The sequence below is a fragment of the Malurus melanocephalus genome, unplaced genomic scaffold (genome assembly GCF_030028575.1).
Source record: "Malurus melanocephalus ecotype Western Australia unplaced genomic scaffold, MMel_1.1 scaffold_244, whole genome shotgun sequence".
Lineage (NCBI taxonomy): Eukaryota > Metazoa > Chordata > Aves > Passeriformes > Maluridae > Malurus > Malurus melanocephalus.
The window spans coordinates 257,824-277,187 of record NW_026623476.1 but is presented as its reverse complement, the minus strand read 5'-3'; the positions used below and the strand labels follow the sequence as shown (position 1 = coordinate 277,187).

General features: G+C 48.5%; 1 protein-coding gene across 1 annotated transcript in view; it reads left to right on the top strand.

Moving 5' to 3' along the window:
• LRRK1 (leucine rich repeat kinase 1) overlaps positions 1–19,364 on the top strand; it is a 70,464-nt gene that overhangs the window by 39,581 nt on the left and 11,519 nt on the right. Inside the window, exons 16-29 of the mRNA XM_057375288.1 lie at positions 1,180–1,344; positions 2,198–2,370; positions 4,287–4,407; positions 4,671–4,830; positions 5,421–5,697; positions 8,619–8,790; positions 10,177–10,340; positions 11,472–11,611; positions 13,029–13,278; positions 14,636–14,802; positions 15,832–16,029; positions 16,821–17,098; positions 17,279–17,473; positions 18,258–18,409. Of these exons, the coding sequence (XP_057231271.1) occupies positions 1,180–1,344; positions 2,198–2,370; positions 4,287–4,407; positions 4,671–4,830; positions 5,421–5,697; positions 8,619–8,790; positions 10,177–10,340; positions 11,472–11,611; positions 13,029–13,278; positions 14,636–14,802; positions 15,832–16,029; positions 16,821–17,098; positions 17,279–17,473; positions 18,258–18,409 (2,612 nt within the window). The remainder of the gene's footprint in view (positions 1–1,179; positions 1,345–2,197; positions 2,371–4,286; positions 4,408–4,670; positions 4,831–5,420; positions 5,698–8,618; positions 8,791–10,176; positions 10,341–11,471; positions 11,612–13,028; positions 13,279–14,635; positions 14,803–15,831; positions 16,030–16,820; positions 17,099–17,278; positions 17,474–18,257; positions 18,410–19,364) is intronic.

The window sequence follows — 19,364 nt, the reverse complement described above, 5'->3', positions numbered from 1 at the left end:
TTTTGTGTTGAAGAGCAATTGACTGAAATAAAAATGTAGACAGTACCAGAGACCTGGAGTGGGATCAAGATGCTGAATGGGCTTTTATCCCTATCTCAGAGTCTGTCTGTCCACACACACACTCACAGCTGAAGGTCTTTGGGATGAACAAAGCAGTCCTTGTGCTGGTCAGGGCTTGGTTTAAACAATATGGAAGTTCTTCCAGCTGTTTCTGTGAGGCTTCCCATGGATTGCACAGGATCAGAGCCCTGCTGAGATGCTGAGCTCCTGGCTGAACTCTSCTGGGGTAACTTGTCGTGTGGGATCAGTCAGTACGTGGCCCCAGCCCCTAAACAGAGCCCACTGGGTGTTTTGTGATGCTCTGAGGATGGTGGCTGGAGCAGGGTTTGGTTTTGTGCTAAGTTTCTTGTCTCCCCAGGGCCAAGTGAGTTAGGGACAGAGCTTCCCAGGCACACAGGTGCTTYCTGCTGGGAGCCTGAATGCCATTTGAGCAGGGAGCCAGGCTCCCTCCCTACTGTGTCATGGGGCTGCACAGGGGAATGGATGCAGGGATACTGGGAAGAGAGCCAGAGCTGGAGAGGCCTCCATTTAAACATTCCCCCAGCAATCAGTGAGTCTGATTCACAGCAACCATAACTCTGGCCCATCTCTGGCATGGCACAGACATCAGAAATCTCGGAGCAGCATGTCGGAGGTGTTTGTGAGAGGCCTGAGAAGCTTCCCMTCTCCTGAGCATCTCTGTTCTGCCTGGGCTCTGGGGAAGTGATTTCAGCAGGGCTTTCCTGTTCCCTGTAGAGTGGCAGATAAGCAGCTTCCATGGTCCTGTGGAGCGTGGCACACACAGGGATGGAACAGTTTCTGTCCCAGATGTAGAGAAATGCAGGGCTCAGAATGAGACCCTTGTTTGTCCTACAGAATCCACAGCATTAACTGGAGTTTCACCAGCATCAAGGGCACCTCTATCATTTTAGCAGCAAGTAATTAGTCTTGATTTCCTGTGGGGAAGTGGTGGCYGTGCTTAACAATTGCTTGTTGATTTATCTTTCCTGGAGGCACAATTAGGACATTGAACCCCTTCTTGTGTCATACATTATGCAGGCGTAGGTTTATACTTCGGCTATTATCTCCCAGTGATTTACTGCCACGGTTTGATTTGAACACTTCTCTTTGTCTAAGTAGGTTGATTCAGTGGAGTTCAATGTCTGGGATATTGGAGGCCCGGCGAGCATGTCTACAGTCAATCAGTGTTTCTTCACAGACAAAGCATTGTACATAGTGGTCTGGAACTTGGCACTGGGGGAAGAAGCCGTGGCAAACTTACAGTTCTGGTTGCTGAACATYGAGGTAAGGAGTCACTGGTGGGCTCTGGGGTATCTATTTATCAACCAGCAGCTCAGCAGGCAGATATGTGATATTGCAGATTCTTTTTTGCTCTGCTTTTAAAAGTTCCCYGAGCTATGAATTTTGCACAGCATTTGGAATTCATTTTCCATTACRCTGTAGGCGTATCGCTATATTTAATGGTTTAAATTTATCATTTGCTTTGTTCTGCCTCACACACAGCAGAGGACGAAACAAAAGCTGATTTATAAACCCTCGCTAAGTAAGGCTGAACATACTTATTTTGGAATTAGTGTTTGACCACACTGTGCTCCAAGGGGGGTTTGAAAGCATTTTCTTTCTTATGTGGGTTAGACACACATGAGTCTCGAGGTTATATTTTTAACACTTTAGGTTCAGGTAAGCTGGAGARTATTTCCAAAACAGCTCTTACTTACACTCAGAGCCACAGTGAATTCCTTGCTGTGGATTGACTTGTGCAGTACCATGTTCATGATTGTTTGTAACTGTTTATTATTTGGTAATTGTCTTGACATTAAATGCACAAAAATGCAAACAAAACATACATCTTGTCATTATCAAAATATTACTGGTCCCTATGTTAAACCCTGATGTGATAAACCCAAAGGGACAGTTTCCTGCTCTGCAGTAGCAGCAGATGATTGAGCCATGCTCTGCAGAACTTCTGTAATACCCATGTCACTTGTTGCGGTTGTCAAGCTGCCACAACAGGTATAAATAAATACATTATCCATTTTATTAATGTATGTGATTCCCTCCTCTTAAATATTACACTTTTCACGTGTCCTCACTGATGTACTCTGGATGAGACCACTGCCGGTGTTTTCTCCTGCAGGCCAAGGCTCCGAATTCTGTGGTGCTGGTGGTGGGAACACACCTGGATTTGATCGAGACCAAATTCCGTGTGGAGAGGATTGCCACTCTGAGGGCCTATGTGCTGGCTCTGTGCCGCTCTCCCTCGGGATCCAGAGCCACGGGCTTCCCAGACATCACCTTCAAGCACCTGCAGTAAGRACTCGTGCCTTTGTCAAGTTCACTCACTCACTCTTATTTTATGGCACTTTTCACAGTTTTGAGATACTTGATCTCCTTGGCAACGGAACCAATTTAGAGATTCGTCAGCATTGCATTTCATCTATTTTTGACTGAGATAATGCATTATAATGAGAGAGAAGGTCAGTGTTGCTCAGGGGGCTGATGATGAGTCTGAGAGCTGGAAGCTCCAAAGTCATGACCTTGGCCAGGCTGTTTGCTGCTCCCCCTTCACTCAGGTTTCTCACTGTTCAATGGTGACACAGTCACGAGGGGAGAAGGTGCAGATTGACTGATTAATGCTGCAGAGCGTGACTGTGTCACCATTGTCTTCAATATTACACAGGGTGGGTGCCAGGGGCATTGTTGAGCGGAGCTGTGGGTCAGTCCCTGAGCCCCCGGCAGCCCAAACCTGTGCCACCCATGCCCAGGTGTCAGAGCAGAGGCTGGTGCTGCCCAGGAGCTGGCTGTCCCTCGGGCTGTGCAGTCTGACACCGCTCCAAGAGAATGCCTTTGGGCAGAGGGGGTTTGTCCAGCTGGGAACAAAGCTGTGTGTGAGCCGAGGGGCAAACATGGATGCAGCAGGCTGGCAGCACACAGYRTGAAAATGCCTCTGCCTGGGGCAAGAGCAGGTGGCAGCTGGCAAGTGAAGAAGGGCACTGGGATGTCCCCAGCACTTGCCATCTGCTGCCTGGCAAAGGCATCAGGCGACCTCCCACACGCTGCTCTGCAGGCACAGGCGCTGTGTCAGGCACCCAGCCTGCCTGTGTCAGGAATCCCAGCTGCCTCATCCCAGTTTGGTGGAGCACCAGGGACCCACTGTGGGGCTCAAAGGCTCACAATGAGAAAGAGAAAACTTTGTGTCACCTCAGCCTCTTTTCCCTTCACCTCAGAGCATCGTAACACGATCTCAATCATTCTTTCCCAATGGGACTTTCACCCTGATATGCATCCTGCACACTCTTCTTCACCTTCCTTTCCCCTTGCATTTCTTCCCAGCTTGATTTCACACCTCCTCTCTCCTGTGCCTCTGCAAACCCCATCATATACCTGGAATATAGGTGGTATAAAGCTCTGGGGCTGGAGAAGTGTGAGGAGWATGAAATCCTTGTGTGGTGACCCCAGTTGCTTCTATCAGTGATCAGGTCCTGCAGCATCCCAGTGAGTTGCACATTTCCCAGTGCCTCTGAGGGYTGAGGTTTAAGATAAAGCACATTTCATTAGAGAAGGATTTTCTGTCTGCCATGGGAACRTGTGTAGGATCAGTTAGAAAGACCCTTTGTTGGGCAAAGTGGAATAGAACTGTTCTAAGCCAGCCCACAAAAAGACTAAAACTAGTAGGAGTTGAAGAGAGCAGGTTTTTAGCTGTCAAAGAGATAATGAAAGCCAGCTTTTAGGATCTAAGCATCAACTCCCAAATTGCAGGATCCAGCTGAGCAAGGACCGGAATGAGGGTGGGAAAAGGTGTCTGGTAGTCATCATCCTGCCTCTTTGATGTGGGGCAGGGAGAGCTGGACTTGTCTCCAGAGGCTGCAGGGCACGGCATTCTCCTGCCCACAGCCYCTTCCAGGATGTTGTGGCTCTGGAGGGACASAGGGGGGTGGCTTTGGTCAGGCTGCCAGTGATGTCCCCAGAGGTGACAGTGCTCAGGGGACAGCAGTGCAGTGAGTGAAGCAGGCAGAGCAGGGSTTGTACTCATGCAGATATGCCCTAATGCATCTTTTCCAGGCAACTCCGTGTGTTCTCCAAGGCTAAAAATACCCCCTGACAGCCTTCCTCCCATTCAGCTGACACAGGAAATTTAAAGTCAGTGATAAGAGAAAGTGAGCCTGGAAGGGAAGCCAGCATGCTGATAAGGTTTGATAACCTTCACCCTTGCATGGCTTTTGCAGTGAGCTCTCATGTAAAACCCTGGAAGGCCTCGAGGGACTGCGGCAGCTGATTTTTCATGTCACCTGCAACATGAAGGATGTCGGCAGCTCCATTTGCTCCCAGAAGCTTGCAGGGAGATTGGTGAGAACTGAGCTTCCTTGGGGACCCTTACCTTGCCAAAGCAGGGCTTTTGGGGAGCTTGGGTTTGGGCTGTGAGGTAAACTTTAGGAGTTAYTGTTGCTGCAGCAACAATATAAGGTGGAGATGTATATATGGATATATCAGATGGGAATCTGGCTTTGGGARAAGACAGCACTGTAAGATGGTTGTGAAGGAGAGATGGCAGGCAGTTCATCCCTTGCTGTCTGGTGCTGATCCTGCTGGTTTTCTTGTGTGCCTTGCAGATACCAAGGAGTTACCTCAGCCTCCAAGAAGCTGTCCTTGCAGAACAGCAYAGGAGAAGCCAAAACGATGATGTGCAGTATTTAACAGACAGACAAATYGAGCTGATGATCGAGCAAACACCTGGAAATGACATCAAAGACTATGAGGACTTGCAAACTGGTARGTCAGAGCAGACTGGTAATTTCTTGGAAATTAATATCTATGTCCAATTGAAATATTCCACCACAATAGTAAATACAAAGTACACCAGTGTGGAGTTTACTCTGGAAATTGGCAAGATACAAAATTAGTAATGGGACTTTGGGGGAGATTTCTGCGATGGTCTGAGGTTACTGATTTTTTTWTTTTTTTTTAMCAAGCCSKGTCTCGTTTCTGCTSTGTGCAGAGTGAGGGTTGCCATAGTTTCAAGGCTGGCTTCTCTGCAGGGCCCCARTCTTGTGATTTTTACGGAGGCCTTGCTCCACGGGAGGCAGGGAGAGCACTTCCCAGTGAGGATGGCAGGAGGAGGGTGAAGGGGAGGTGTCATGGGGACAGAAACTCAGGCTGTGAAGAAGTGAGATGTGGGTTTTACAAGTGGAGTGTCAGATAGCAGCACTCCTTAGATAAATGTTACTCTCTTGGCTTGGCTGCGTGCTGTCTCTATCTGGAATGCAAAAAMCTGCACAAACTGTCTCGTGATCTTTTTCTTCTGCACTGTGGTATCTGAATGATGATCTGTTGCTAATCCCCAAATCTTCATTTTTTTGCAGCCATTAATTTTCTTATAGAAACRGGGACACTGCTGCACTTCCCAGACACGAGCCACGGCCTGAGGAACCTCTACTTCCTTGACCCGGTCTGGCTCTCAGAGTGTCTGCAGAGGATTTTCAACATCAAGAGCTCCAAGTCYGTGGCTAAGAATGGAGTCATCAGAGCAGAGGACCTGAGGATGCTGCTGGTCGGGACAGGTTTCACCGAGCAGACTGAGGAGCAGTACTTCCAGTTCTTGGCTAAGTTTGAGATCGCCCTGCCTGTGGCYAATAACAGGTACATTGATGATTAGKGAGGCTTGGTCAGGCTGGAGAAAAATGGCCATTTAGTCRGTGGATATTTCCAGGCTTTGCCACTCTAAAGGGTTGTCTTGACAAAGATCTCACCCTGAGAAAATGCCTGAATGCGTTCAGCAGTGCAATGGAAGGCTCCTGTCCATTTGGGCTGCATTTCCTGCCTTGAGCATCCTCTGGCCCAAAGCAGCCCATGTGAAAGCTTTCCCAGAGCAGCCTTTGTGCCCCGGGCGCATTGAGGCTGGTGACAGTGCCCGGAGGGGCAGTGACACCGCCGGGGATGTGGCCAYGAGCAGGTGGAAGCTGGAAGGGCTCAGCAGCTGCAGCCGGGGCAGGATGTGAGGCCACGGCTGCCAGGCCTGAAACAGAGATGGGCTGGAGTCATCTGTTTCCAGGGAAAGATCCTCRCTTCAGCGTGGCAGAAAACTTTGGGCAATAATTGTGTTGGCCCTGAAAGTAGCAGCATTTTATTCCTGGTGAAATCAGGAAAGCGTGGMTTCGGCAGCAACGTGATTTACATGATTTTTAACTTCAATAGGTGTTGATCAATAGTTTTCCTAGAAATGRTTTAAGAAACCTCATTCTCTTTAAATGTTAATGAGCCCCCCTCCCCTCTGCCCCCCGATCYCTTTTCCTCTGGGCAGCGTTCCCTGCGATTTTTCTCTCTCCCATCTGCTTGGCGACAGCCTGTTGTTGGGCTAGCGGTGGGACCAGAGCTGCACTGCACTTGTGATGTGGCATTTGCATTTCACTTCCTCGCCCTCAGGACAGCGCGGCCGCATCGCCTGGAGCCTCTCCCAGCCCTGAATGCCAGCACAAGTGCAGCATTCTCTGTGCTGTCATTATGCCTGTCACTTATCCAGTCCCGGATGCCAACAAATTTTCTCAGGCTTAACACAGATAAAGCAGCAATGTTTCTGCTCAGTCCAAAATGGCTTTTGGACTCCTTGTCGCTATCTGCCATTTTTCTCCAAGGCAATTACATTGTCTGTGCCTCGGGAACAAGGAAACTGCTTTTTCATGGCCTGCCCGATGTTTTTCTGAGCGATCCAAGCCACATTAGCAGAATATTCTTCCCACTGACGGGCTGTAGCTATAGCAGGTTGGATTAATTTAATGTACTAGCCAGACACAGAGCAGTTRTTTGTTACTATGCTGCTGCAATTATTGTCTAGATTGCCAGATAGGGTTTCTGTGCAGTCAGTAGAGAAAGCAGCTGCCAGTTTCTGTTCTGAAAGGGTGGATGGGGGCATGTTTCACATATTTTCAAAATTTGCATTGGCCGTTGTTCAAGAGCGTCGAATCACCATCTGTGTTATAATCCACTAGATAGTTGTGGCCCAGGAGGGCCTCMCTGGCCCTTCTTACACTCCTGGACCTTTTCTTGGATTTGCGGAGGAAAATGTATTGGCTGCCTTATGAGGCATCCCCTGCCTTTATAGGGCAAGAAGTTTTAGTTTGTTGCACTCCACTTTTTTTGCCCAAGGTGCACATAACTGTGTTCTGCTTCTTCAAACACAGTTAAAAGCGTAACCATTCTTTTTSCAATTTATAATTTAATTTTTTTGCCAGTTTTACATTCCAAAGATATTTCRTGGAACAGATAATTTGATCATGTAATATGTCACCACGTGTGACATATGGAGAGAGCTGTTGCCTGATGACGGCTGTTTTTTCCCGAGCTGATATTTCAGGTTTTACAGAACACTGCAGCTGCTGGAGAGAAAACGTGAGAGGCTTTAAAGCGTTGGATTCTGACCCAGCATTAGTTCTGGTTGTTTCTAGTCCCTGCCAGCGTTATTTTGGTCAGGTCTCTTGGCCACGTGCCTCGTTGCTGTCGTTGTGCCCGTCAACGATGAGCCCCAGATGCCAACACATTTTCTCAGGCTCAACACCGATAAAGCAGCAGTGWGTCTGCTTATAAGCAAATAACATTTTAGATTGTACAGGCGTCCTGGGAAGTGTTCGGTACGGAAGAGTATCACTGACAGGAGATTTACTGGCAAGTATTGAACGACATAAGCTCATGGTTTTCAAAACAGTTCCAGTGTTCCAGGAGGTTTAGCTTCCCAAATACTWAGGATCACGACAAATGAATATTCTGGGCTTACTGGGAGATCTGAAAATAATTTGAAAACGTTGTGGTCCCCTACACCAGCATAACTCTTGCTGCTGACTGGCCAGGCACAGATAAAATCAAGTCTCCTTCACACTTGGGCAAAGWACCTGATAATCTGATTGCAGAGGAACCTGAGTTAGGCCAGGGATTTCTCYGCTGGCATCAGCCTGGCAAAGTGAGCTCTTGCATTCGGGGTTTGTGAGGGATCCGTCAGCTGGAAGMTGAAGCAGCAGGAGTCCCTGTCATGCTGACCCTTGAGGTGCCCTCGTCCTGTCTGGGTTAAGCCAGAGCAGCGCGGTTCCTGCAGCCTGGAACTGCCTCGCTGCCCCCTCCCAGGACCCCTTCATTTCCCCYCTTCTGGCCTTACTGAATCTGGAGGTGGTTTTTGCATTTACCTCCTGTTCCACGGCTGTAATTCCCTGCTTACTACCAGGGCAGAGTAGCACCAAAAAAACGAGTCCCGACATCACAGCTGYTCTAATGACTCTTATATTTTAGTGCATTTAATTTGTGAGTACACAAATGCTCATTACATCAATTTTAGCCCTTTCCAATAGCCCTGGCTGAATTATGTAATGTCTGTTTTGCCTCTGCTTGCTTCCATAGTGTAAATTAATTTCTCCATGTATTGCTGCAGCGCTTTAGTCTAAAAGCTTTTTTATATGCAGTAGGCTGTGCCATTAAAAATCTCTTTGGAGGCTGAATCGCCCTATTATCTGGTAACAATGTACTCACTGTTAAAAGCTGTAGCTAAAATCAGAGCTGTTGAACTYGATGTGTTTCAGCTACCTCCTCCCTCATCTGCTCCCTACCAAGCCAGCGTTAGATATCCACGGGCTCTGCCACCAGACTGCAAACACGGTCCAGAGGGTCTTCAAGATGAGTTTTGTCCCCGTSGGCTTCTGGCAAAGGTTCATAGCCCGGATGTTAATTAGCCTGGCAGAGATGGACCTGCAGGTAGGTGGCTGTGTGTGCCTGCAAACAGAAGCAGACAGCTCAAGTGGATCTGTGTCAGTGGGGTGTCTCTTCACATCCCGCTCGCTTCTGTCACAGGCTTCAGTAACATCGTGTGAGTAAATCGGGAGAGACGGGGCTCTGCACTGAAAATCTGATTCTGTTTTTATAGTAGGTGTCATTTAGAACAACAAATGGGCWTGGGGGGAGACAACCTCAGTTCTCCACAGCCTCTTTAGAATGTGATCCCCTGGAAGGTGTCAGTTCCTCCAGCATCTTCCAGTTACAAGTAATTGGAGTTCTGCCTGCAGCTCTTGTCCATGACCRTTCCCCCAGCCCAGACTCCCTCTCAGCTTTGCCAAAGGAGATCTGGAATAGCTCCACCAAAGCCAGCTATCTGAATCKCTACGGTTTTAAATGGGAAGAAAATTACAGGGCTGTTTTCTCAGTGAGGCACCCCATCAGAGTAAGTGCTGCGAGTATCATTAAAGCAGTGTTTGCTGGGTTCTGGGAGCCCAGTGAATTTTGGTGTTGGTGCAGACGTGTTTGCAGCAGTTTCTGTCTRAAATTGTTATAAATACCTGCAAAACATTTATAGTACTGCTCTGGTATCTCCTTAGCAGCTCTCTATTAAACYGTGGTCTGTCAGTGATGTACAGAACATGGAAAACATGATACCTTTTTTTGGAAGGTGCTCTGTGTTCCAGGCTTCTCAAACCTTGGAATAACTTTACCTCTTTTAATGGGCTGTCTTGGCAGCCCCTTGCTTACATCCTCCTGGGCACCACATAATCCTCGAGCACCTTTCCTAGGGGCTTCATCCAGTCCTCAGGAAGGGAATGGAAAGGATGCCAGGCGTCAGACCTGTCTGCAGGCAAATAAATGTTGGAGCAGTGAGCGCAGCAGAGCCCTGCAGATTAACTTTCTGGTTTTAAAACAAAAATATATTTTGCTCTAAGTGCTGGTTTGAAGTGTCTTGGAGAAGAGCCATCTTCCTCCCACTAAAACAGGTGGAAAAGTTAACTCTCTGCATTGAGGGCAGGCTTCATCATTCACTAGAACATTTAGTACTTTAGGTTTATGAGACTTTTGCAAGTGCAGAATAAATATGGCAAATGTCGCAGTTATAGAATTAGCTTTGTGCACTGATATGAAATTGTTCTTTTTTTGAGTGGCATGAAAAAGATTTCCACTGTGGAAAAATCAGTTTTACCACATGTATTTCCATTCCATCGCAAAATTTTTTATGAGCACAAGCCACTTTTACTGGAAAAGGTACGACAGCACCTGTGAAAGCCAAGAAAAGAAATTACCTTCTTGCTTGATTAAAACATCCTTTTGAGGAAATTCAGYGGTTTAATGGTTTTCATGCTTTTCTGCCTGTTTCAGCTTTTTGAAAACAAGAAGAACACCAAGACAAGAAACAAAAAGGTGACCATCTACAGCTTCACAGGCACCCAAAGGAACCGCTGCAGCACATTCCGAGTCAAAAGGACTCACACTGTTTACTGGCAGGAAGGTCTGTTCGTTACCTTTGATGGAGGCTATCTTAGGTAATTTGTGTTCATAATGCAGCATGTGTGACAGGGGACTAATAGAGTGTGTGGAGCACATCAGCTGARTGGAGATGGATGGGCCTGGCCCGGGCTGTGTGCTCACTCATCAGGAGAGGAGGAGGCTCTTCCAATGGACATAACTCATCTGCTAACAACGGGTGACAAAAATGGTGAATAACTAATTGTTCAGCAGGTTTGAATGTATCAGCCTTATCTGTTACTGCAGCTGCAAACCGAAAGAGGCCTGAGRACAGAATGTGAAATTCAGAGCAGGGCTCTGCCAGCTTAAAATAGTGCGTTTTCACATGCAGAGGTTTCCTTACCTCAGTGAGTTTTCCACTGAATCCTAAAAGTCCTCCACTGATCCAGGTCAGTGGAGGTGCTGCTGTGCAGCAGGGGCTGAGGGCAAGGGCCTTAACCTGGCCAGGGCAGAGTGTCTGCTGGCTGCAGACCTGGGCAAAACCTCCTGCTCATGTTCTTCMACAAATGCAGATCCTTCTGCTCCTTCAGTCCCTGGCACGACAGGGAGGAACTACTGGTGTTGTTGCATGGTTGGAGAGCAGAAGGAAACAGTGACTTTGCTGAGTTTCCAAGCTCAGCGGAGACTTGAACCCAGACACTGCAAACCACAGGCTGGAATCCTAAATTCTGGACYGTGGCAATGGTCATACTGTTACCTCCCCGTGTATTTCAGGGAGCCTCCATGGGAATTGTGCAAAAATGATCTTTATAAAGTTTTCCTAATGGTTTTTGGAAATATCATTATTATTCCACTGGAATTTTATTACTGATTTTACAACTCCCACCCTACTATCATTCTGTATGGGGCATTTCTGTCAAAACTCTCCATCATACTYAGCTTACTTAGGCCAGTTTTCCCCAGGTCTGGCCTTCTCTAGCATTTACCYTTTGTGAGTAACTGGCATTTCTGCAAGAATTCTCTTCTGAAAGYCATTTGCAGAACAGGCTGAGTTGAAAATCACCCTCAAAGCTAGACAGGCTTCTTATTTTGATGACTCATGAACTATGTGTTATTATGTAACTCACGTTTCTTGCCAGAAAGAAATTTTGTTGACACTGATACTTCAGAAAAGCTTCACAGGTCTGTCTTTTGTCTTTCTTACGCAGCGTCGAGTCTTCTGATGTGAACTGGAAAAAGAAAAAGAGCGGTGGAATTAAAATAATTTCTCAGTCAGAAGTGAGAGACTTTTCAGCCATGGCATTCATCACGGATCATGTCAACTCTCTGATAGACCAGTGGTTCCCTGGTAAGAGAACAACTGCAATTTTCTGTGCAGTGTTTTGTCTTCTAAACAGAAGGCTCTTTGACAGAGCCCTCCAGGTGCACGATATTGTGTGTTAATTGAAGACCCCTCAGGCTCTGACAGTCCAAGCCAGTAACATTTGATAAAAGCTCATAAACCTGCAGACAGATCAAGATTAGTTGCCCACACCCTTTGGTCTAGACATTGTGTCTTCCAGTCTGTCTGTCACAGCAGCGCAGGTGAAACTTTACAGTTCAAACTGGAGTTCAGGAGACTTTTCCAGTGCTCATAGAAGGGGCAGGATTTGGCCTAAACTGCTCAGTGCCATCCCTTGAACTCAATTTGGCATCAGCTGGGACGAGAATTTGCCATAATTTCTAACATTGTGTGGGTTATAAAATTCTGATGTGAGAGGCATGAGGGAATATGGTACYGAGGACTGCGTGCCAAGGTGACTTCCTTGACTCCTGCAGCTGTTTTTCCTGTGCTCAGCACAGATCCTGCTGTTACCCAGCAGGCTGTGTGCAACCCCAATACACTTCATTTGAAACCAAAACAAAATCTGAAGTGTTCTTTGTCGTCCTACCCTGGTCTAGAAAGCGGTGCCAAAGTCTCTTAATTGGAGGCTCTGTGAAGGAAACAGTGGTGCACTCTCCCATGCTCACGTTCTACATGTTCTGAAGATAAAAGAACATTTTATTTGCCTTTGGATTAAAATAATGCTGAAGTTAATCAGTGAAGCTTGAGAAGAGTGACGACTTCAAAGGCTGCAGCCTGTGCTCACCCTGACTAATTGTGGTCATTTAACAGAGCCTGTCACCACAAAATCCCTCTATTATGGGAGAGGTGTGAACCTCCTAAAGGCTCAGTCCTAGTGGAATTCATGTTTCCCCTGGAGGGGCTGAAAAGGTTGCCCAGGAGGGAGCTCACGGGAGCTCCACTGGGAGTGTTCCCAGCCTGGGTGTTATGGGTGAGTGCTCAGCCCGAGCTCAGCCTGCTCCCATTCCCATTCTCATTCCCATTCCCATTCCCACCTGAAGCTCCTGGTGCTTGCAGTCTGGGAAGAGACAGAGACACCCAGCAAGCACAAGGGTCTCTCCAATGCTTTATTCACATATTTCTGATTTTTGCTGGTCCTGAGTTGATTTTCTGGCAAGCCTGTGTGTTACCTGTGAGCAGAGCAGGGCGGGTGCTGGGTTGTATCCACAGCCCTGTCTCCCCAGCACCATCTCTATGCACTTTTCAGAACCATTTTCTGTTGCAGTCAGTACCTGCAGCAAACCACTGCTGCCCTGAGCGTGACCATCCCCAGCCAGCGCATCCCGCGTGTGCCTGTGGATGCTGGGATGCACTGGGAGCTGCTGCTCCTSCTCAGCTGCTGTGAATGACATGCTTTCCTGTGTGCTTGCTCCCTCTGAAGCCCTCACAGCCACAGAGAGTGATGGCACGCTGCTGATGGAGCAGTATGTGCCCTGCCACATCTGTGCAGCCGCCAGGCCGGGGCAGGGCGAGGGCGGCGAGCGCGCCGAGGACGTGCAGTACTTCAACATGGAGGATTGTGTGCTGACTGCCATTGAGCTGGACTACATCACCTGTCCCAACCACCCYGACATCCCCGTGTCTCTCCAGGAGCTGGTCCCAGAGCTTTTCATGACTGATTTTCCTGCCAGGTAATGTCTGATAGCCTTTGATTGAGTTCCAGTGTACCTGTGAGCTTTGTCCTAAGTCGCCTCTGCTGGAGGGACGTRGTGACCACAGGGAACAAATCCATCTGCTCTCAATCCGTGCTCTGGCAGTTCATCCTGAGCTGCACTCCTGGTGTTCAGCAGCTTGCTCAGACMATAGCTGTGTGCTGACCGAGTCATCACACCAGGGGTCCTTTGAGATCARTGTGGTGCAATATGAAAGTCCCTTTTTAAAGCCACAGCTGTCCTGCGCTGGCCAGAACTCTGGCCAGAATGTTCTGTAGCTCGAGYCCTTCTGGGATCCCACAAAAGGAGATTTTAATGTGGCGAAGCCGAAAGGAAGTGCTGCTGCGTCACAAGATTGGCGCTGAAATGGCTTTGATTTTGTGGGAGCCTGTGGGTGAGTGGATTTATGGACACCACAGGAGCATTCACACYGAGTCGGGGCTCCTGCTCGGCCAAGGGCTCTGTGGCAGCCCTGAATGGCTGAAGCAGCTTTTCCCTATCCACAGCAGCACTGCTTAACTGCATTTCCAGATGGGCTCAGTCTTACATCCCTTGTTACTGTGTGTGCAGAGCAGGAGAGCTGAGAGCAAGGAAGGACAGCAGAGCCATGTCCCCTTTGGTTCATGCTCTCTCGGATCTTTGAGTGCCCCATGCAGAATCATGAGACCTCCAGGCTGCTGTCAGAGCTCTCTGTGCTTCCACTGGCCCCTGTTGCTTTGTTGGGGTCATTTTTCTGAGCAAACACCCCACCAGCTCATCACACAAGCCCTCCTCTGTTGTCTCCTGCAGAGTTATTTGATGGGTGCAAGGCAAGTGGAGATGTTTGAAGTGTGAGCAGCTGTAAAAGTAGTCTCCCCACTGGGAGAGTGGGGAAATGATGAATTGCAGCCTGGAAGCACCAAGCTGATTTGAATAATCAGGTTTCAGAGTGTGGGGCTGTTCMTAAACATCCTATCCTGACTCGGTGGAAAAAAGAGGAGCAGGAGGTAAATAAAAAAAAAATTCATTAATACAGATAAATGGTGCAAGTGTCAGCATCTGTATCATCTGCTTGGAAAAGGAGCTTATATGCTTTCCAGACCTCTTTGATTCTTGTGGGATAAATTAGTAAAAAGCCTTTTTTTTACTTCTTTGCTCAAATTACCTTTTCTGTGAGAAATCTRTTGTACAGCATGAGCCAGCATAGAGTGCACAAAGATGACCAAGGTAGTTAAGGTGATCCAGTCCTCTTGGTAGACATTTATTAGGCATTTGTGAAAATGGAAATCACATTTAAAACATGAAATTACAACGTCTTTGAAACCTTAATTAAAACCCCTCAATTTCTATTTGGCAGGCTGTTCCTGGAAAATAGCAAACTGGAATGCAGTGAAAATGAAAACAACGTTCTTGGCCAGGGTGGAAGTGGAACTGTTATATATCGGGCACGATACCAAGGAAAACCAGTGGCTGTGAAGAGATTTCAGATTAAAAAATGCAAGGGTTCTCCCACTTCTGCTGCAGGTACAGTGCACGGATTTGGTGTCCGGAATTGGCTCCTGCAATCTGGGATCCCAAGCTAAGAGCAAAGAGCCTTTGCTCTGCAAAACAGCATGAAAATGGACAGCAAAGCTGATGGGTTTCAGGGGAGGAGGCGGAGGATGCATCTGGTAGTCCTTGGTGAGCACTTGCAGTGATGAAGGTCACTGGCACTGCAGGAAGCTCCTCTCCTGCAGATCAGTGGGTGGATTCATAAAGGTCCAAGGCAGAGCCCTTGATTGGGAAGGGAGGCGAGATTTCCCTTCCTGTCCCCAAGCTGTTTGGCCATGGGAAGTGTGGATTTGCTGGGTTTGCACTAAGAGATTGTGGGTCTCCACCTCTGAATTTGTGTTTTACCCCGTCTGTGCCAGCAGCTGCAGAAACGGGGAATTCTTCTGAGCCTGCCAGCTCCTCCAGGCAGGGATGGGCTCTCCTGTGGAGTTGCCAGCAAAGCCTCAGTCTGTGGACAGAGGGAAGGGGAAAGTGCCTCACATTCCTCATTTTTGGGGATTCCACATTCCCCAAAGGGGAGGATGCGGAGGAGGCCTGATGGTGTCCCAGTGACAGACAACCTCTGGGAAGAGCTGACTGCCTGAGCAGCCTGTGGTGAGCTGTGGCTGCAGGATCTTTCCTGTGCTGGGTCTCTCCTCTGGCAGGGAGGCTGTAGGGAAGAGCCCTTCCAGAGAAGGGTCTGCCATGTGCCATCTACACAGAGTCCCTGCTGGGAGAAGCACAGCTTGAGCGTTCCAAAGTCATCCAGGGCATGTGTGAGAGCAGCAYGTGCCAGACCCGAGCCTGGGGTTCAGGGTCCAAGGGAGCTCCTGCTTCCTGAGGTACCACAGTGTCTCACAGTGGCTCATGCACCAGCATAAGGATTGAACCTAAAGCCATGCTGGGCACAATCCCACTGTCCACCTTCCCCCTGCACCCTGGCTCGGTGATCAGCACCTCCCAAAGAGTCTGGGACTCGTTTGCTGGGCTGGGCAGTGAGCAGGGGGCTGTGTGTCTCACCAGATACCATGCTGAAGCACCTGCGAGCCATGGATGCCATGAAGAACTTCTCGGAGTTCCGGCAGGAGGCCAGCATGCTGCACTCCCTGCAGCACCCCTGCATCGTGTCGCTCATTGGCATCAGCATCCACCCGCTGTGCTTCGCCCTGGAGCTGGCACCGCTGGGCAGCCTCACCACCGTCCTGGCCGAGAGCGCCAAAGGTACAGCCCTGCCCCTGCTCCTCTCCCTCTGGCAGAGGGGCACTGATGGTTGAATTACTGCCTGGTCTGCTGCAGGGGAGATTTTCCAGATTAAGGGAAGTGGGAGGGATGGAATTTGGTTTACTTGTTTAAAAAAAGAGTGGATGTGGCACTCAGTGCCRTGGTTTAGTTGATGAGGAGGTGTTTGACCTCCTCAACCTGATGATCCTGAAGGTCTCTTCCAGCCTGGTTCGTTCTGTGTGATTCTGTGTGTGAATTGTTCTTAAACTGTGCTTTGGGGAAACTAGTGAAAATCGATGTTCAAAATTCTCAAAACTATTTCGGAAACCTGGATTTTCAATTTCTCTGTGATTTAATATGGAGTGCATCTCTCTTGAGTGCTGCACGGATGGTGCTGTGTTCTTCCCCCCTGCAGATGGGTGTCTGGTGCTCTAAATTATCTCATAATTATCTGTATTGCTGTCATTGTCAAATGAGCGACTCTAATTCCAAGATAAGTTGAGGCCATCTGACCCTCTTGGCACCTTGGCTTCGTGTCAGCTTACAGTCAAACACTAATTTTCACCAGAAGATTTAGTGGCCTATAAGCAAAAGGGTTTAAAAAAGGAATCTAATAGGACTGTCAGGCACSTACGGTAACATAAACAGTGTCATTTCAAATGGTGGCGTTGAGTGATGTTTTAAAAGGCTGTCAGTTATTGCTCTGGAGCTAAAAAGGGAAAGAGAGAGGGGGAAGAAGAAGCAGTTATGGCAATTACAGGAGCTGGAGACGGGCTGTTCCCTTGTGGCAGGGTCCTCCTTGGTGCCGCTGGGACACATGCTGACACACAAAATAGCCTACCAGATCGCCACGGGCCTGGCCTACCTGCACAAGAAGAACATCATCTTCTGCGACCTCAAGTCGGACAACATTTTGGTGTGGTCCCTGGAGGTCAGGGAGCACGTCAACATCAAGCTCTCGGACTACGGCATCTCGCGGCAGTCGTTCCACGAGGGCGCGCTGGGTGTGGAGGGCACCCCGGGCTACCAGGCCCCCGAGATCCGGCCCCGCATCGTCTACGACGAGAAGGTGATCGGGGGTGGCCGTGGGACAGCCCTGGGACAGCACGGTGGGGCTGGCACCATTCCCTGGCTCAATTCCCATATCCACGCCTGGGGATAGCACTGCCTTCCCTACACTGCCCGTCCTGGCTCTCCTCCCCACGCACCAGCAGAGCCTTGCCCTGATTTCCACTGTCTCTGGCTCCAGGTGGACATGTTCTCCTACGGGATGGTCCTGTACGAGCTGCTGTCCGGCCAGCGGCCCGTGCTGGGACACCACCAGCTCCAGATTGCAAAGAAGCTGTCCAAGGGGATCCGTCCTGTCCTGGGGCAGCCCGAGGAGGTGCAGCTCTACAGGATGCAGGCACTCATGATGGAGTGCTGGGACACCAAGCCAGAAAAGGTACAAGCCCACGCTCCCGACCCATGTTCTCTGATCCCTCTTTGTGCAGGAGGGCTGGGCTTGCTCCTGGTGCAGCACRACAGCTCCATTGCCCATTTACCCCTCCTGCGGATTTGGCCCAGAATTCCTGTTGATTTAATGAGAGTTTTATGAATGAAATCGTGACAGATTTGTGGCCTTGGATGTCTGTGGTGACTGGAAGGTCCCTTAATGTCGATGGCAGTTAGGCTGCTGATTTCACCAGGCAAGACATTGCCCGTAATTTCTAGAAACAGCTCCAGTGTCGTGCTGTGAGCACAACTACAAAGACTTGAAAATCCCCAAGATTACAAAAGGAGGTATGAGGAGGAAAAAGCTTCAAAGTACAAGAAAAGGATTATGCTGCCTTACATTTTTCATTAATTTCAGTTGGTGTTTTAGAGCTGCTGTCCTTCAAACAAAGGTCAGCCTGACCCTCAAACAGGCACACACTGCCATGCAATGGGTCAGCTTCCAAAATTCRTAAGCCTGAAGAAATTAATCAGTAAAACGTGTGAGAGAATGACAAACCAAGCTTTAATAAATAATCATAGAAGCAGAGAATGGTTTGGGTTGGAAGGAACCTTAAACATCACCCATTTGTAGCCCCCCTGCCACGGGCAGGGACACCCAGCCTGCGCTCGTGCTCGGGATTGCCCCGATCCAGGGGCAGGACCTTGTCTTTGGCCTTGCTGAGCCTCATGTTTATTATGGCTCTCCTATTTCCTCTTGTGTGACGTGAATTTCTCTTTTCCTGCCCCCTCAGCGTCCCCTGGCCATTTCTGTGGTAGGGCAGATGAAAGACCCGACCTTTGCGACGTTCATGTACCTGCTGTCCTGTGGGAAGCAGTCGTCCTTCTTCTGCTCCCCGGGCCAGGAGTACACTGTGGTGTTCTGGGATGGCAAGGAGGACACCAGGTRAGGCAGCTCATGTCAGCAATTTGGGGTTTTTTCTTTTTCCTTTTGAAGTAAAAAACCCTTCAGCATCTTCACTCCTGCCTCTGGGAGGGAGGTAAAGAAGGTGAAAGTGAACTYGGATGAACGCCAAGAATACGGTGAACACTGTTTTCCCCAACTCTTTTAATTGGGAACAGTGGTTGCTTTATAAAGGATATTTAATGAGCTTAACTCTGCTTCAGTTAATATGAGGAGAAGATTAGGGCAGTGTAATGATTCACACACACAGGATGAAGCATTTGCACATGAGAACAGACRTGTTCTGCCTTTCCTAATGAGGCCATTTAACACTAAACCTTTCCTAACTGAGGCTGCAGTTCCATCTCTCTTCTGCAAAGCAATTAAGCACATGCTTAAATCCTATTGCAATCATCGGGAGTTAACCACATGCCTGGAGCTGTGTGTGCATCCAAGTGTGCACTGCCAGTAAAATGTGCTCTGGACTGAAGGCATGTGCTTAAAATGTTATTAAATTGTGACTGAGGTGATGGCATTTTGCTCGGCCACATGTGACCTGTGGCTAGTTAGGTTCGTTTTTATGGCTGCTGCTTATTTTTATGGCCTCARTCTTATTTGGAAATGTTCACAAACTGATCTGAATTTTATATTAATGTGGTCATTATTTGCAACCATTAAGCTAATGGGAAAGGCACGTGATTTGTTGCTGAGCTATTTGCTTTGCCGTTTGTGGTGCCTGGTGAGTTGTTCAGTGCAGGCAGTGTAACTATTCCTGCACAGGGCACCCACAGATGTGTTTTGAATACATGGATGTTGTCCAGATATTCACAGCGATATATCTCAGTGAATCTGCTTCCTGACTGGGCCATCCACTTGCTGGAGATTGCTGAATAACAAGTTACTTACATGTGACAGATTCCAGAATGTTGTAATTGCTTGTGCCACAGTTGGTGAAACA